This window comes from Procambarus clarkii, chromosome 5, assembly GCF_040958095.1.
Source record: "Procambarus clarkii isolate CNS0578487 chromosome 5, FALCON_Pclarkii_2.0, whole genome shotgun sequence".
Classification (NCBI taxonomy): Eukaryota; Metazoa; Arthropoda; class Malacostraca; order Decapoda; family Cambaridae; genus Procambarus; species Procambarus clarkii.
The window spans coordinates 41,526,382-41,546,361 of record NC_091154.1 but is presented as its reverse complement, the minus strand read 5'-3'; the positions used below and the strand labels follow the sequence as shown (position 1 = coordinate 41,546,361).

At 44.5% G+C, this 19,980-nt stretch overlaps 1 protein-coding gene across 6 annotated transcripts in view; it reads left to right on the top strand.

Annotated features, from left to right (window-relative positions):
* The window catches only part of LOC123763469 (uncharacterized), a 109,306-nt gene extending 90,145 nt beyond the window's left edge, over window positions 1–19,161 (top strand). For 5 of the 6 annotated variants that reach the window (XM_069301982.1, XM_045750615.2, XM_045750623.2 and 2 more), the window contains one exon: window positions 14,712–19,161. In XM_069301982.1, the coding sequence (XP_069158083.1) occupies window positions 14,712–17,098 (2,387 nt within the window). In that variant the 3' untranslated portion in view covers window positions 17,099–19,161. The remainder of the gene's footprint in view (window positions 1–14,711) is intronic. The other variant, XM_045750608.2, reaches the window with a different exon arrangement.
* The last annotated feature ends 819 nt before the right edge of the window (window positions 19,162–19,980 follow it).

Here is a 19,980-nt window from a genome sequence, read left to right as displayed (position 1 = left end):
GAACACTGGAAAGATACAAATAATTTTGTGATGATGAGCGTCCAAATTTAAAATATTTGCAGGCGATGAGTCACAATAATGTGGCTGAAGAATGTTGACCAGACCATACACTAGAAGGTGAAGGGACGACGATGTTTCGGTCCGTCCTGGACCTGGACCATTTAAAATATTTGTTAAAATTCTAGTTATTGCTCTATTATTATAGAACTAGTTTTAAAATACGCGCCTTTATATTGCGAACAATTTGATACCAAAATGAAAGATGTAACACGAAAACTGATGTTATAGAACTGAACGAGTATTTACATTAGGCCGTGGTGTGGAAATTGGTGCTTGTTCACGGATAACTTTAGGCTTTGCTGTGGGGAGTCACGCCGGGCTTTTGGACATTATATGCGCATACACCTTTAGGGAATTCTATTGTGAACAAAATGATACCAAAACGAACGACATACTACAAGAATTAAGGTGAGAATACTGAAACGAGTATACACATTTTCGGTGTCACCGCGCACTCGCCCGCACACCAGGGCCATGACCTCTAAATTTGTGGCGCGCATGCCTGGCACGCGAAAGTGTCAAGATGGTTTTCATTCCAAAATTGAGCGTGGTGAAGTCGTATACAGCACAATCTTGCTGACTACATCCATTTTCTGTAGCTTTTCATGAGTAAACCGATGGCCACTAGCTAAACTTTCCAGCATCATGTTACCAACACAGTAAAGACAGAGTGAAACATGCCAACTGGAACATGAGCAAGGAGGGCTATGGTAATTGAAGGGACCTGCCCCTTGCTATGAGGTTTGGGTATGTACAGTTTACTTATGCAGTATGCCCTTGCTATGGGGTGTGTGAGCTATGTGCTATCAGGTGTGTGTGTGTGAGCTATGGGGTGTGTGTGTGCTATGAGGTGTGTGCACTATGGAGTGTGTGAGCTATGAGTTGTGTGAGCATGCAGTATTACCCCCTTATGCAGTAGCTTTGGTTATGATGTATGAGCGTGCAGAGTTGATGTTATGATGTGATATAACATGCAGCTGTAACGTTACAATGTGTGACATTTGCAGCAGAGAGGTGTAGGCATTCTTCTCCTTGTTACCAAATATGTTGTGAAGCTTGCAGGAGCACATGGTTCATACCCGAGAGGTGAGATCAGGTCAGTTGTGACCTTCACGTCTCCAAGAGTATACTTTATCTTCATCATACAAGTAGATATAAAACTGTGCATGTGTGTGTACTTAGTACTAAGTTTATTAGTCATGTGTGTGGTGCATGTATCTTTGATAATCCTAACTGTGAGTGTTGGTTTCAGGCATGGACATCATTATGACGCTTTGCTCAAACACTTATATTCTCACAAATTTCAGTAACTGGCAGAGTGTATGATTTTTTAAGGTTCATTTATGACAAAAAAATTGATTTCAAAATTAATATATCAATGTTACTGTTGTTACATTTGAGGTGTTTTAACACACAGTTCGATCATTCATAAGGCATCGTTCCTCCATCTGCTTGTATGACCATACATCGTGTAGACACAAGTCACAATAATATAGTTCATCATTAAGATACCCAACCAACTCATCTGAAATTACAGGAATTGACAATGTTTCAGTCCATCCGGACCATTTTCAAGTCATCGATGATATTTTAGTCCGTCCTGGAGCATTTTCAAGTCATCAACAATGTTTCAGTCCATCCCGGACTATTTTCAAGTAATCGATGATATTTCAGTCTGTCCTGGACCATTTTCAAGTCAACAGCGATGTTTCAGTTTGTCCTGGATCATTTTCAGGTCATCGGCGATGTTTGTCTGTCCCGGACCATGTAATAATTAATTGTTTTGGGGACAGGTAGCCAGTATATATATATATATATATATATATATATATATATATAATATATATATATATATATATATATATATATATATATATATATATATATATATTATATATATATATTATAATATATATATATATATATATATATATATATATATATATATAATATATATATATATATATATATATATATATATATATATATATATATATATATATATATATATATATATATATATATATATATATATATATATATATATATGCGGAAAATCCACAGAGAAATATGAAATGAGGTGAACGTTTCGGCTTTGTTAAAGCCTTTGTCAACACCAGACTGACTCAATATACTGAATATATATATATATATTATATATATATATAAATAAAATATATATACACACACACATATACATACACACACATGTTAGGCTTATATGAAGGTGTCCCCAAGGTTGAACTACTGTCCCTCCCCAGAATGCAACTCCACATCAAGCTGACGAACTCCTGGACATCTATTTACTGTTAGGTGAAGACAGGCATTAGATGATAGAAATGGTTGAGTGTGTTTCCTGTCCTGCAGGGGATTCGAACCAGGAATTCTCAATTGTACGTCATAGACTCAATATTTATTCACATTCTAAGAACCAGACTAATGCTGTAATGTAAAACTGAATAAAGGAGGCAGTAAAGATTTGCAGACACGAGAGCCGAGTTGAAGGAAGCAGTGGAATCATCAGCTGTTTACATAACGCATTCACAGGTTTTCATGTGACTTACCAAGCACGCTCTTGAACGAAGCTGTCGTAATACCGAACCTGTCTCCAGAGGCCCACATCAAAAGGATATCATCAGTGGCATATGCTAGACTGGCCAACATAAGAACTGCCTTTGGAAATTTATGTAAGGAATCATTCAGGACCCTGTATACCACTTATGTCAGATCAATCCTGGAATATGCAGCTCCAGTTTGGAGTCCATACCTAGTTAAACACAAGACAGAGAAGATTCAGCGGTATGCCACCAGACTCGTCCCGGAACTCAGAGGTATGAACTACGAGGAAAGCCTAAAGGAGCTGAAACTCGCATCCCCTAGAAGACAGAAGAGTAAGGGGAGACATAATCACCACCTACAAAATTCTCAGGGGAATTGACAGGGTGGACAAAGACAAACTCTTTAGCATGGGTAGAACACGAACAAGGGGACACAGGTTAAAGCTGAGTACCCAAATGAGCCACAGAAACATCAGAAAGAATTTTTTCAGTGTTAGAATAGTTAACAAATGGAATGCATTAGGCAGTGATGTGGTGAAGGAAGACTCCAGACACAGTTTTAAGTGTAGATATGATAATTGAGCCCAGTAGGCTCAGGAATCTGTACACCAGTTGATTGGCAGTTGAGAGGTGGGACCAAAGAGCCAAAGTTCAACCCCCGCAAGCACAACTAGGTGAGTACTCATTGCCATTGTCAGGGACAGAAAACCTGTACCTAGGCTTGAATGGAGGCCCCCCACCCTTCCTAGGTCAAACTACTGATCTTTCCCAGGATGCAACCCACAACAGTTGCCTCTATATCTACTAGGTGAATAGAGGCATCAGGTTAAAGCTCAGTTATTTCCAATTTTGTGTCAAAAACAAAGAACACTGTAGTAAAGAAAGAACTCAATGAAACCAACGGGAAATAGAGAAGAGATTGCCACAAGCAGAATATATGGGAATTATAGTCAGAGATGAGATATAGAGAAGTAATTGAAGGATCCAGCAGGGAGTACTAGACCATTATATCATAGTGAATGTGGACCTCTCCCAACAACAGTCTTTTAGCTCATGTTATCACAGGAGAAAGGAAATGGAACTTTCACACATGACAATAAAAATGCGAGTGAAATACTGAGGATACAGTATGAAAATTTTCAGTAAACGACTGAACACACTGAAGATCGAGAACCCAAATGAATTCTTCATAAATGGGATACCAGCATTAAATCATAGATCAGATGTCACTTTAACTCCACTGGAAATTGAAATAGTCATAGACATTATGCCCATGCACCAGCTCCTGATTCAGAGAATTCTATATTCGTCAAGAATTGCAAATGAAAAACTATCACAAAAACTAAAAACTATTACATCATTTGCATATGAAGCCTAGATACTGGTGTTATCTTCAACACACTTTCAACAGAAGAGATCACACCACTCTAGAAAGAGGGTAGTAAAGCAGGTGCTAAAAATTATAGACTAGTAATACTTATATCACACACACAATCTTCAAAAATATGCTTTGAAGTAAGGTCACAAAACATATGGAGACACAGCATCTATATATTCCTGGACAACATAGGCTCAGAACAGGGCATTCCTGCTTCTCACAATTGCTATACCACTATGATATGGCCTTAGATGTCATGGAAGACAAGTAAAATACTGTTACAATTTACACTGATTTTGCAAAAACTTTCATCAAGTGTGACCATGGTATTATTGAACACAAATTGTGCACAAAAGAAATTACTGGCAAAGTAGGACCATGGATTTTCAATTTCCTAACAATCATTGTGGTGCCAAACATTCCTAACATTGGGGTTGATACCTGGTTGATACCGGGTTAATGGGGTTCTGGGAGTTCTACTCCCCAAGCCCAGCCCGAGGCCAGGCTTGACTTGTGAGAGTTTGGTCCACCAGGCTGTTGCTTGGTGCAGCCCGCAGGCCCACATACCCACCACAGCCCGGTTGGTCCGGCACTCCTTGAAGGAAACAATCTAGTTTCCTCTAGATTGGTTTATCCGTTGGGCAGGATTTGGCTTAGGAGGCTGTTCTGGTATTTACAGAGCCGCCTCTTTTGCTACCATTGGGTTCGCACCTCGGCGACCTTGCATTGGTTGCTGCTTCACCTACTTCCTCTAAGGAGTTTTCGGGGTTCGGTGCCATCGCGCCTTCCCCATCCCTTGCTGGATGTGTTCCCTGACGCCTCATCTCTCGGTTGGGGTTTGTGACCATTGCTTCCCAGTCCAACCAGGAGCATTGACGTAGGTCTTTCTATCAGACTTACATCACAGTGCGGGAGTTTGTGGCGGGGTGGCAGGCACTGCTCTGGATTCAGCTTCCTCATCCAGCTTCCTCAGGGCTCCTTTCTTTGACTTCTTTCGGACTGCTCCCCTGTAGTTCGTTGTCTTGACCATGGGGGATCTCTTCGGTCTATGATTTTTTGGGGCTGGTCGCTTCTGGTAGCTTTTCTACCGAGTTCTCATGGATTTGCTCTCCGCGAAACCAGCTGGATGCTCGCGTTTCCAGTGTTTTAGCATATGTCTTGTCCCGGTTTTTTTCTCCTTTCCTGGAGTGGATGGTCGACCTTAAGTTCTTCAGGTGGCTTTGCCAGAGTATAGCCACCAAGAGATGGTCCTTTTCACATCATCGTGGTCTGTGTGTCTCCCACTGTCCGTGGCGCCATCCCCCGACTGTGAGGCCGTCGCGGCAGATGCATTTTGACAGGGCTGATCGTGGTAGGGGTTCCTGTACCTCTTTTCCCAGTCCAGCTGTTGCTTCAGGTCGTGGCTCACTTTGAATCATATCAGGGGGAGATTTCTTTTTCTGGCTCCATTGTGGCAGGCCCAGCCTTGGTTTCAGGTGCTGCTTATCAGGTGGCTTCTTGGGGGGGCCCCACCTGCAGTCTTCTTCCAGGCGACAATAGGAAGTCTCTTGGCAGTCTTTCCGTCATTTCCTTTCTCTTTGGAGTTTTTCTTTGATTTTGGACAGGGTTGTTTTGTCCTTTTTCTCTTGCTTTTTCTGGACCGGCCTTTTATGCCGAATACTGTTGCTTCGTATCGTGCGGCATTGACGGAGCTGTTCCTGCTTGTGTTCAGGGTGGATGTGGCTTCCGCTCCATTCTGCAAGTTTCGCATGCATTTTTTTTTTACCTCTGGCCTGCTCATGCTCCACCTGAGCCTTCTTGGTCTTTAGACCAGGTTCTTTCTTTTCTTTCTTCTCCTCCCCCAGGGAGCTCGGGGCTCACTCCAGAAACCCAGCATTGAATGTAATGAAACAGCCTTTTCTGGGGGTAGCCCTGGAGGCCCCATGACACGTACCCTCCCTCCCGTTGGTGGTTTTTCTATCATGACTAGAACTGAGGGCGTGGAGGCCAGCCCATCTGAGCCAGCTCCCCCTCCCACTTATCAGTGGCAGGGGGTGTTTTACGCTAACGAGCAGGAGTACTAGTTGAGGACAGAGTTACTAGTTTATTTTATTGTCTATCAGCAGGAGTTTCTAGGCTTATTCTGGCTGTAGGTAGCAATTTTCCCTGCTAGTTGTTTGTTTTGGTTTGCCTATCTTTCTGGGAAAATGCCCCGGTCGATGGCAGAATATGACATAATATAAATGTAAAATGCTCATAGGTCATTGTTCTTTGCGTCTCTCTGAGGGGACCAGGTTCTGGCTCTGGTCCCCGGTAGGACTAGGAATACCTGTGACTGATGACCCCAAACTAATATAGCACATATCAGTTCGGTGTTGAGAAAGGGCTACACTCAGAAAAGGGTGTTTTTTTACATTCAACGCTGAGGTTTTCAGACAGTCGACACTTCACCTTGATTAACTTGGTCTTGGAATGTTTAAAATACCTGGAACACTACTTGCTGACCTCCCGTTGTCCTGACCTTGTTGTCAGTGTGGTATAGAGCTACTGTTGTTAGTGTGGTATAGAGCCACTGATGTCAGTGTGGTATAGAGCCTCTGATGTCAGTGTGGTATAGAGCCTTTGTTGTCAGTGTGGTATAGAGCCACTGTTGTCAGTGTGGTATAGAGCCACTGTTGTCAGTGTGGTATAGAGCCACTGTTGTCAGTGTGGTATAGAGCCACTGTTGTCAGTGTGGTATAGAGCCACTGTTGTCAGTGTGGTATAGAGCCACTGTTGTCAGTGTGGTATAGAGCCACTGTTGTCAGTGTGGTATAGAGCCACTGTTGTCAGTGTGGTATAGAGCCACTGTTGTCAGTGTGGTATAGAGCCACTGTTGTCAGTGTGGTATAGAGCCACTGTTGTCAGTGTGGTATAGAGCCACTGTTGTCAGTGTGGTATAGAGCCACTGTTGTCAGTGTGGTATAGAGCCACTGTTGTCAGTGTGGTATAGAGGCACTGTTGTCAGTGTGGTATAGAGGCACTGTTGTCAGTGTGGTATAGAGGCACTGTTGTCAGTGTGGTATAGAGGCACTGTTGTCAGTGTGGTATAGAGCCACTGTTGTCAGTGTGGTATAGAGCCACTGTTGTCAGTGTGGTATAGAGCCACTGTTGTCAGTGTGGTATAGAGCCACTGTTGTCAGTGTGGTATAGAGCCACTGTTGTCAGTGTGGTATAGAGCCACTGTTGTCAGTGTGGTATAGAGCCACTGTTGTCAGTGTGGTATAGAGCCACTGTTGTCAGTGTGGTATAGAGCCACTGTTGTCAGTGTGGTATAGAGCCACTGTTGTCAGTGTGGTATAGAGCCACTGTTGTCAGTGTGGTATAGAGCCACTGTTGTCAGTGTGGTATAGAGCCACTGTTGTCAGTGTGGTATAGAGCCACTGTTGTCAGTGTGGTTTAGAGCCACTGTTGTCAGTGTGGTATAGAGGCTGAGCCTGTGTTGTTAGTGTGCAAGAGAGACTGTGTTGTCAGTAATTACCTAAGTGTAGTTACAGGATGAGAGTTACGTTCGTGGTGTCCTGTCATCTCGGTACCCTGTTATACGACTCTTTGAAACTACTGACAGTTTTTCCTCCACCTTCTCAACCAACTTGTTCCAACTATCTTCCACTCTGCAAAATGGAACTTTTCAATGCATAAAAAGAACAGCATTGAATATAATGAATGCAATTTCTGAGTGATCCCTAGTGGCTTCCTGAAGCTACTATGATGATATAGTGCCAAACTATTATGTGCCATCTGTTGTGGAGTTCTATTAGGCCTACCAGGGACCACAAGACAAAACCTCGCCTCTAGAGAGGCAGAGGGAGCAGTGGCACTCATGGTAAAATTTCTGTAAATTTATTCATATTTGCCTGGACATGGATAGTTTTCTTCAAGAAGTGCTGAACCAACCGGGCGGTAGTGGATATATGGGCCTGCAGGCCGCTCCAAGAGTGTGAGCTTGGTCCAACAGCCTGTTGGACCAAGCTCTCACAAGTCAAGCCTGGCCCCAGGCCAGGCTTGGGAAGTAGAAGAACTCTCAGAACCCCACCAAGGTATGCCACCACCAGGGAAGGCACTCAGAAGATCAGTGAAGCAAAACAAAGCACTGCTGGTGATAAGTGAGACCTACAGCCTCACAAACACAAACACAACTCTCCCAATAATGTAAACAAACAATTGAAAAATTAGTGAAACTAGCACTAGCTCGTTTGCCTTGTTTGAGGGGAGGAGCGAGGCAGTCAAGGCTCAGCCAGCTGCTCCACCCTCAGTCCTTTGTTGATGGTAGTATTGTACTCACCTAGTTGTGCTTGCAGGGGTTGAGCTCTGGCTCTTTGGTCCCATCTCTCAACTGTCAATCAACTGGTGTACAGATTTCTGAGCCTGCTGGGCTCTACCACATCACATTTGAAACTGTCTCATCATCTCAATGAAAATCATCTCAAGATAACCTCATGATAGGCCATCCTGTAATCTCTTGCTGTTCTCCTGTCTTAATCCTTCTCATAATTTTAGTATTATCAGCAAACATTGATAGGAATGAGTCTATACCTTCTGGAAGATCATTCACATATTTCAGAAACAGGATAGGTCTGAGTACAGAACCCTGTGGGACTCTGCTGGTGACATCACTCCAGTCTAAGGTCTCATCCTTCACAGTAACACTCTGCTTTCTGTTGTTTAGGTACTTATCCATTGGAGTACCCTACCATTTACTTCGGCTTGTTTCTCCAACATATGCAACAGTCTCTTATGGTGTACTGTGTCAAGAGCTTTCTGACAATCTAAAATGCAGTCTGCCTACCCTTCTCTTTCTTGCATAATACTTGATGCTTGGTCATAGAATTCTATTAAACCTGTGAGATACAATTTGCCTTCCCTGAACCCATGTATGGGTTCAGGGAAGGCAAATACCGGAACCCTGACTGGTGGTGTGTTTTAAATCCCTGAAATCCCTGACTGGTGGTGTGTTTTAAAAGTCCCTTCTATCCAGATGTGCTACCAACTTTTTTCTCACAATTTTCTCAATCTCCTTTCACTGTATACAAGTTAAGGATACTGGCCTGTAGTATAGGGCCTCCTGTTTATTTCCCTTTTCTGGGGGGAGCCCCGTCGGTTCCCCGGAGCTATCCAGGCTGAATGGATATGTATATCTTTCTGTCATCAGTCAATGCATGGAGTTCTTGCCTACCAGGGACCACGAGCCAGAACCTGGCTTCCCTCTAGTGAGGCACGAGGAGCAATGGCCTATAGAGACCCCCATCTGTGGTTGGGCGCATTCTGTCTGCCATCGACCAGGATAGGCACCCAAAAAGGTAGGCGCCCCAAAACAAACCCCCTATTCTGGTAAAACTATTGCGACCGAAGGCCGAACAAGTGGACAGAACTCCCCAAACAAAAATTAGCAAACGGGCATGACGTCATCACGTCGCCTCACCGCTGTCTGCGTAAACCCCCTTCCCTCCCTCCCTCCCTGGAGGTTACCTTACCTTGAGGTGCTTCTGTGGCTTAGCGTCCCCGCGGCGCGGTCATCGACCAGGCCACGAAGGGGGTAGGGGGAGCTCCAGACCCACCCGCTGGTGACCCAACCTTCAGTTCTTGGCTAATTGGAGTCTGGTGCGGTCGTGCCTCTGGCTCCAGTTTTTGTTTCAATTCTGTGCCTTGTGGTGTGGGTTGTCTCTTTAGGTGGTGCGTGAGCCAGGAGACCTATTCCACGGTACTTGGGCTGCATGTTCCTAGGGCTCTCTTCCCTGGGTGCCCTGTAAGTACTGCCCTTGGGGCCACCTACCACAAGTCACCGTGAGATTTACCTCCGCTGTGTCCTTTACTGCTCGGTACTTGGGCCGCCCTTGGAGTCAGCTGGGGTTTTGTTGCCCTTGTTTGTCTCTGGGTAGGAGGTAGTTTTCGTCACTGATAAGTGCGTGGGGTACTGCATAGCTAGTTTTCACCAATAACAGTGGCCGGCTCTGTTCTACCTGGTTGCCCTCTTGCGGGGCTTTCTTTTGTTTTTGTTTTCTACCTGGTGGAGGGGGGGGGGGGGGGTCCTGCCTTTGTGGTCCCCCATTGCTGTTCTCGTGTGTGTACTCACCTAGTTGTACTCACCTAGTTGTGTTTGCGGGGGTTGAGCTCTGGCTCTTTGGTCCCGCCTCTCAACCATCAATCAACAGGTGTACAGATTCCTGAGCCTATCGGGCTCTGTCATATCTACACTTGAAACTGTGTATGGAGTCAGCCTCCACCACATCACCCCCTAATGCATTCCATTTGTCAACCACTCTGACACTAAAAAAGTTCTTTCTAATATCTCTGTGGCTCATTTGGGCACTCAGTTTCCACCTGTGTCCCCTTGTGCGTGTTCCCCTTGTGTTAAATAGACTGTCTTTATCTACCCTATCAATCGTGTTCGTGTTTGTTCGTGTTCGTGTTCATCTAGTTGTGTTTGCGGGGGTTGAGCTTTGCTCTTTCGGCCCGCCTCCTAACTGTCAATCAACTGTTTACTAACTATTTTTTTTTTTTTTCTCCCACACCACACGCACACACACACACCCCAGGAAGCAGCCCGTGACAGCTGACTAACTCCCAGGTACCTATTTACTGCTAGGTAACAGGGGCATTCAGGGTGAAAGAAACTTTGCCCATTTGTTTCTGCCTCGTGCGGGAATCGAACCCGCGCCACAGAATTACGAATCGTGCGCGCTATCCACCAGGCTACGAGGCCCCCTAGGGCCCCCCTGTGTGTGTGTGTGTGTGTGTGTAAAATAATATATAATATTTGTGTTCAGTGGTCCTCCCCGCTTGGCCCCCATGAGTAGACACTACTTGGGTACTAACACCCAAGCAGGGTCAAACGGGGCCCTAAACCCCCAACCCCTAAGTCCACTCCTCCCCCAGCCCCAGAATCCTCCACGTCAGGACCCGGGGCACAGCTATCCTCCAAACCTTCTACCCCCCAAAGAAAAGGCAGAGTTCACCAGAAAACCAGGGAAAAGGGGGGCCTGCTGGTCAGACCCCAACCCCCTAGCTGGAGGAGCAGGCTTGATTGCCTTCGTCGCCGAATCGGATGGGGCAATCCTCGAAACTTCCCGAGTCTAACCACCATCTAAACACTGTCCTGACTCCGAAATCATCAGACGTTTGGTAGTTCTCAGCAGGAAGGGAAGGGGAGGGGGGGGGAAGAGCAAGACAAACCACAGCAAGGGAAGGACGAGGGAGCGCGGATGAAACCAAAGTCGAAGCGACTAATGGCCCAAAGTCTGGGTCCCTATAACCAAAGCGGGGCAGCCTCGGGGCATCCGGAATGACAACCAACCTAACGCATTGCAGCAACCTAAACCATGCAAAGGCCTTGCAGCCTGGATACAGGGGAGATACCAGCTGCACTTAAATCTGCAGATATAGCTCCTCTGCACAAGGGTGGTAGTAAAGCCTTGGCAAAAAATTATAGACCAGTTGCACTAACATCACACATAATTAAAAGTTTTTGAGTGAATAGGAATCAAATTTCTAGTTTTATGGAAAGTAATGAGCTACACAACCTAGGACAACATGGATTTAGAGTGGGCAGATCCTGTCTGTCACAGTTACTCAACCACTAAGACAAAATCACAAACTCTAGAAGAAAAGCAAAATGCAGATGTACGCACAGACTTTGCAAAGGCATTCGACAAATGTGACCATGGAGTGATAGCAGACAAAATGAGGTCATTGGGAATAACTGGTAAAGTAGGACGCTGGATACTAAATTTCCTATCGAACAGAACACAGAGTAACAGTCAATCAAATAGTCCAAGCGCAGTTAAAAGCTCTGTACCTCAAGGTACAATCCTTACACCACTGCTGTTCCTTATTCTCATATCAGATATAGACAAAAATACAAGTCACAGCTTAGTGTCATCCTTTGCAGATGACACAAAAATCAGCATGAAACTTACCTCTGCTGAAGACATTGAAAAATTACAAGCAGATATCAACAAAGTTTTCGATTGGGCAGCAGAAAATAACATGATGTTTAGCAGTGATAAATTCCAGGAACTCAGGTATGGCAAAAATGAGGATCTGAAATATAATACAGGGTACGAAACACAATCAAATCTGCCCATGGTAGGAAAACAGCATGTCAAGGATTTGGGAATAATGTCCGACGATCTAACATTTAGGAAGCATAACCAAGCAAATATTGTCAGCCAGAAAAATGATAGAATGGATTACGAGAACCTTCAAATCCAGGGATCCCATCACAATGGTTGTACTCTTAAGTCACTTGTGTTGTCCCGTCTCGAGTTCTGCTCAGTACTTACTTCCCCCTTCAGAACAGGAGAGATTACTGAAATAGAGGGACTACAGAGAACATACACAGTATGCATACATGCGATACAGCACCTAAATTATTGGGATCGTCTCAAAGCTCTCCAAATGTACTCACTAGAAAGGAGACTAGAGAGATACCAAATAATATACTCTTGGAAAATACTGGAGTGCCAAGTAACAACGTACTGGAGTGAACGATATGGAAGAAAATGCAGGATAGAACCAGTGAAGAGCAGAGGTGCCATAGGCACAATCAGAGAACACTGTGTAAACATCAGAGGTCCACGGTTCTTCAACGTCCTCCCAGCGACTATAAGAAAACTGCCGGAACAACTGTGGACACCTTCAAGGGAAAACTAGACTGTTTTATAAAAGAAGTTCGGGACCAACCGGGCTGTGGTGGGTATGTGGGCCTGCGGGCTGCTCCAAGCCTGGTGGACCAAACTTTCATAAATCAAGCCTGGCCTTGGGCCGGGCTTGGAGAGTAGGAGAACTCCCAGAACCCCATCAAGCAGGTAGGCATGCAACGCCGATGCTGCCTGCACCCGATTATCAGTATCAGTGAACTGGGTGAATTGGAGAACAAGCAAGGTACACCACTTGCAGGACTCGGGGTCAAAGGTGTTATCAGCCCAACAGGCAGCATGACAGAGGCAAAGCAGTGAATGTCACCCTGAAACAAGTGGACAGAGCAACCTTTGAGCTCGCACAAAGTGAGATGGAACCCAGAGGGCACATCCATTGGACAAAAGCGTCCCAATGGGGTTTTCCAGGGCCCTTAGGCTGACTGTCAAGGGAAGCCTAGGCAAGGTACTTACTGTTAAACTAGAACTCCAATCAAATTGACTGATGCCACGGTCTAATGCATACATATCAGCCTGGTATAGCTCTGGGGGAGCCTCCAGGACTCGCCCAAAAAATGGCGTTTAATTACATTCAACGCTGGTTTTATACTTGTTTTTCTGTGGTGCTCCCTCCTCCCTGGTTGTTGCCAGTTCGTTCCTTCTCCATGGTATATAACTTCAGAGAGCCACAAGGGACTTCCCCAAGAAAACCAGTGTTGAATGTAATGAAATGCCAATTTTGGGGCAAACCCGGGGAGGGGGGGAGAGAAAAGAAACAGCTAGCCCTAGTTTCCTGATTTTCAATTGTTTATTTACATTGTTAGGAGAGTTGTTTTTGTGGTTGTGAGGCTGTAGTCTCACTTATCACCAGTAGTGCTTTGTTTTGCTTCACTGATCTTCTGAGTGCCTTCCCTGGTGGTGGCATACCTTGGTGGGGTTCTGAGAGTTGTTCTACTTCCCAAGCCTGGCCTGGGGCCAGGCTTGACTTGTGAGAGCTTGGTCCAACAGGCTGTTGGACCAAGCTCACACTCTTGGAGCGGCTTGCAGGCCCATATATCCACTACTGCCCGGTTGGTTCAGCACTTCTTGAAGAAAACTATCCATGTCCAAGCAAACATGAATAAATTTACAGAAATTTTATCATAAGTACCATAACTACTCCCTATGCATCTTTATAGGCCAGGTTCTGCCTTCTGGTCCCTGTTAGGCCTAAAAGAACTCCACAACTGATGGCACATAGTAGTTTGGCACTATATCAGCTTAGTAACTTAAAGAAGCTCACCCAGAAATTGATGTTTCAATACATTCAATGTTAAATTTTTGGCATTAGAAAGTTCACTTTTGCAAACAGTGTGTTAGATGGTTGGAACAAGTTAAATGAGAAAGTGGTGGATGACGAAAATGTCAATAGTTTTAAAGGGTTATATGATGGAATACTGGAAAAACAAGACACTACGAACATAGCTCTCATTCTGTAACTAAGGTAATTATACTGTGTAATTTCATTGTAGTATAGTACCTCTGTTGCCAAGATATCAACTCTACCTAAAGCAGGAATTTTATCTCTTTTTATACACTTTTGACTTTTGATATAAAATCATTTACAGGTCATACTCATGGCCTGTGAACATTTACAGGTCATACTCATGGCCTGTGAACATTTACAGGTCATACTCATGGCCTGTGAACATTTACAGGTCATACTCATGGCCTGTGAACATTTACAGGTTATACTCATGGCCTGTGAACATTTACAGGTTATACTCATGGCCTGTGATCATTTACAGGTTATACTCATGGCCTGTGATCATTTACAGGTCATACTCATGGCCTGTGATCATTTACAGGTTATACTCATGGCCTGTGATCATTTACAGGTCATACTCATGGCCTGTGAATATTTACAGGTCATACTCATGATCTGTGAACATTTACAGGTCATACTCATGGTCTGTGAACATTTACAGGTCATACTCATGGCTTGTGATCATTTACAGGTCATACTTATGGCTTGAAAATAATATGGGGTACAACTTGTTAATCTCTCTCACTTTTTCACAGAAGAAGTGTTTGGGCTGCCGCTGAACAAGGGAAGCGTGACCATTGTACCGACAATCGTGAACTCGCCGAGGCCGAGGATGCAACACATGGGTGGCCGAGGTGGGGGTGCCAGGAGGGGCCGTCCTCCCATGGCTATGCAGTATGCCACTGGGAACCTCATCACTAAGGGTCAGATGCCCATTAGGATCACAAAGAAGCAAATGACTGCAAATATACGTTGTGGCAAAACTTACCAGACAATCACCATGCCCGTAAATGCCGGGGGGGGCACCCCACAAGCTCTCTTGAACAAGAGTGTTGTCATAACACCAGCTACAAAGGCTAGTGCTGCCTTGGCCACTTCAAAAGCTGTACGCAATATCAAACTCAACCCAAAATTGACAGTCACCACCACTCCACCGAAAGCTCTGAGCGTCATGCCCAGCACGAGTGGAGTTGTCGGAGGCACTAAACTGCCAGGCACCAGTGTTATACCAAAAATAACAAAGAAGACCACTCTCTCACAGCTAGCAAATATGCACAGAAATGAAAAACTTCGAAAGATGAATCAAGCCAAGAAAGAGCAAGAAAAAGAAGGTGCGAGTGGGAAGACTGAACCAGGAGAAGACACCAAGGACCAGGTCAAGTCTGAGAGTGAAGACAACAAACCCTCGGACAAAGAAACCAAGCAGGAAGGCCAGGCTGAAGCCGATGGTCCTGTGAATCTCGTCAACAAAAAGGAAGAAGTTAACAGTCCCAAAAAGGAGGAGAAGGACAGTGGAGAATCATCAGGAAAAGAGAGTGGGTTGGGTTCAGAGTCTGGTATTGGGACCAATAAAGAGTCAGAAGGGTTGGGTATGTCAAACAGTCTCTCTGACTCTACTGCTTCTGAATTAAAGCAAGGAGCTGAGGGTTCCCCATTACCTGGGAAGCAGGACGACAAACTAGGATCTACCAGCACTAATAGTTCCACAGGATTAGGGACGTCCGACGGAGGGCCGACAAATTTGACAACAACTGGCAACTCGTCGCCATCTATCCATTCTAACGAAGTGGTTCTAGGAGCTCCATCCAAATCAGCCGTTGGATTCGGAATGAGGGACCTAGCCAAACCCCTGTCTAGTTCAGTAAGCAGCAGTGAGAGTCGCACTGGAATAGTGAAACCCCAAGTACAACAGACGCCAAACAAACCCACAGCAAGTCTGACTCCACTACAGTCGATGAGCAACCTGCTGCCCCCTGGTGGTCCTGGGCCCCCGGGTACTGCTCACACAACCCTCACATCTGCAACACTAGCCCATTTGCCACCTTTCTCGTCCCAGCAAGCTTTCCATTCCTCCCAGCCGCTCTTCCAACCATTCCTGCAACAACCAGCACAGCAGCAGCAGCAGCAACAACAACAACAACAGCAATCATCAGGCACTAGCAGCACAACTAACAGCAGTAGTTGGTCTAAGAGCAACATGGATGCAGTATCCACCTCCAGCTTGGGAAGCAATGTGGCGCAGGTTGCTCCTCATGTACACCAGTCTAGTATGTCATCTTCCAATTCCTACACGTCATCTCAGTCTCCCTTTCTGCCTTCAACTACGCATGCACAATTCACCAGTAATGGGAGTTACGGAACAATGTCGAGCATGGCCAGTTCGATGCCCGCCACTACACAACACACTACCACAACCTACCCCACAATGTCAGAGAGCCCACAGCTTTCACAGCAACAACACCAGATTCAACAGTCACAGCAGAGTTCCCTGAGCTCAACCCTGGCTCATGCTGGGAGTGGATTGGTGTCCAGTTCACGAAGTGGTGGACTTGGCGGAGCTGACAGTCCCCTCAATTTGTCACATTTACTTAATTCTCAAGTTTTTGATGCTGTACCAGAGGACTTGAGCTCCCCACACAGCCATGCCTCTGCCCTGGACTACCTCAACTACACGCTGTCAACAGGCACAAGTGCCTTCCGTCGTCCAGACTACCAAGCCACACTTAGTCCTGACTTGCAATCGTTAATCAACTCTGCAACCTCCCAGCAATCTCTCACGTCTGCACTTCCCAGTGCCGCCCATTCATCCTCAAGTCCAACAGTGACATCTCCCTCGCCCTTCCCTTCATACCAGCCCCCGTCTTATCCACAGTATGCCCCGTCATACCGAACAGGGACTTCTGTCTCTGCTAGCCCATATGCTGCTTATGCTGGGCAGTATCCCCCATATGCTGCCCAGTACCCACCTGGTCTGAGCCCTCACTCTGCAACCACACCACAACCCCCAACTATGGGTCAGTATGGAGCACTTCACACCCCACCCAATCCCTATCAGACCTATCCTGCACCTCCAACGCCAGGTCGGTCACCATACTCATCTACTCTTGGGGGCTTCAGTCATGGCCCGTATCCCCCCATGTGAAGAAAGCCTTCTAAATCCAAAAGAAGGATTGTAGATTGATGAGAGGACTTGAAAATACCTAATGTATAGAATGAGACATATAGTTATATAATGTTATTGAGGATGTAAGTTTTGTATACTTTAAGTGGCTTTAATTACCAATCCATTAACAAGGACAAGTCTCAGTGATCATAAGAATAACAACTTGCCTCTTGACCAGAAGTTAGGCAAAGCTCGGGACCATGATCCCTTCCCCCCGCCCCATTCCACTTTGTGATGATCATTAAGAAAATCTTCATAATGGCACAGATAATTTCTTGCCTTATCCCCAAAAATGTGCAAAAATACTGATCTCTGTTCCCAAGAGATCCCCAAGCGGAAATATTTATGATTACCTCCGCCACTCGTGTACATAGAGAAGAGAGCCTCCCAAAAGGTGAAAAGGTCGAGATGAGCCTCCCAAAGACATAAGTAGACGCCAGGTAAATTAATTATTCAGAGTTTTTGGCAAGACATCAGGAGGTGCTGCATGTTAACCCCTTTGCTGCTGCTGCTGCACATACACCAAAATTTACCCTAATAAGATTGTCATTTTTTAACTTCACTCGGAGTATTAGGCTCGCATATATTTTATACGAAATTGTACTTTTAAGGCTTATAATGGAAATTTTTTATTATGTAGCAACTGAAAATCTTATAATTACATTAATTTTTATTTAATTAAAATTTCTTTTCAAAATAAGATGGATATTAGTTTCATTTCATATTTCTTAAAAAGTCAATAGTTATTAATATCATAAAAGATAATTTACAAAATAATTTTAACCTTGAATTTGCTCTAAATGGATTGATGATGGAGCAAAAATAGTATTTTAAACATGGAGCTTTATATTCCCTAAAGTTTTCTGATCTCCTTCCATCTTAGAAACATGTCAGTTGATGCTGGCAATAAAACGAGATTAGTAAGATGCATTATCTTCATTGAGTTTGTCACAGTTGCTGGGTAAGATGCATTATCTTCACCGAGTTTTTGTCACAGTTGCCGGGGGTGAAGTGAGATTTGAGAGATGCATAATCTTGACCGAGCTAAGTTGTCACAAGCACCTCTGTAATTCTTTAGTAGCTTAACACTAGTACTGAATTATCTGATGGCTTCTTGAGTAGTTGTTAAAGGCCTTGGGAAGATCTTGCATGTACCATGCTCCTTGAAATACAGAAAATGTTTCTGTAGACCAAGTAGGAGAAAACAGTTTCTAGTATTTTCTTTATGAATATGTAATTATTCAGTGTCGTTTTATAATTCTCCCCGCACGTGTGCAAGTATCTGATCCACATAATATTAGGTTCCAAGTATGAATTACGAGAACGTTAAGGGTATAAATATGTACATTTGGTGTGTTTAGAGTAGGTTAATGTGGCATATCTCACAGGTGCTGTGATCTGAAGCACCCTGACTCTGGCCATCTGTCATATCCACCACTCTTTATTTTGGATGAGATTCATCGCCTGCAGCAAGAGGGTTAATATGAGCTTTTAATGAACATGATAATTGGACGCATGACAGCGATACTCGATGATCTCGCCGCAAATTAACGGCTCTGCGCACGAAGGAGTGCCATGCACTTTGTATAGCTAGAGGACCGTTGCTCTCCAGGAGCAAACGTGACGGCTCGCTAACTCTAGTGTCACTCGGAAACGTTTACTGTATGTGTAATGCAATATGCACTCATGTGTTGGGGCAGTTTTGTGGATACGAAGCACAAAGTCCCGTAAAATTTATGTATGACAAAGTGTAGTGATTGAATTTTAAATTGACTCCAGATGATGGTGATGTACATAACAAATTTCAAGTATAATGTTGTGAAAGGATCTTGTGACTTTCAATTACATTTAAAAGTCAGCCAATGAACACATTTATTTGACCATTGCAATCCACAGTTTTTATATTTATTTTGCATTAATATTTATAGGTTCTGAATGTGAACATGCAAGTAGAGGATAGACTTTCTCCTATTTTCTTGATACGCTTAACTTGTAACAGTATTTATTGTACTATGTACATAATAAAAATGTCTTCATAATCACATCCTGCTTCCATTATATCCTCTTTTGCACCACACGAACTCATTCAACATGCACATACAAGTGCACAAACACTATATGCACACAAACATATCCTTGACCTTCAAACACACACAAACAATTTCGCAGCTGAGTGGACAGCGCTCGTGGGTCGTAGTCCCATGGGCCCGGGTTCGATTCCTGCCCGAGGCAGAAACAAATGGGCAAGTTTCTTTCACCCATTGGGTCTGACAGCTGAGTGGACAGCGCTCGGGTTTCGTAGTCCTGAGGTTCCGGGTTCAATTCCCGGTGGAGGTGGAAACAATTGGGCAGTTTCTTTCACCCTGATGCTCTGTTCACCTAGAAGTAAATAGGTACCTGGGAGTTGGATAGCTGGTACGGGCCGCTTCCTGGTGATGTGCGTGTGTGCTACAGAGAAATATATGTACTAGACACAATAGAGGAAAAGTAGATTTGTTAGAAAGGTGGGGTCCAAGAGCTAATAGCTCGATTCTGCAGGCACAAATAGTAAATACACCCACTTACAAACACACACACACCAGTACTGCAAAACGGCACAGAACTACTACACAACAGTGAGGAGAGAGTGAGACAAACTTTGAGAAGGGAATAGCAGACAATTATAGAACAGAACCTGGCTTGTCCTGTAAATCTTGAAAACGAATAGCCAATGAAAGATGCAATCGAAAGATTACAAATGGAAGAGACACACAGGCTGAAAAGGAAATGCGTGAAACACTAAACGAACAGTTCCAAAGTGTGTCTGAGCAGGATGAAATTTTTAGCGAACCAGCCAAAGTGTCAACTTTCGGATGTTAGAG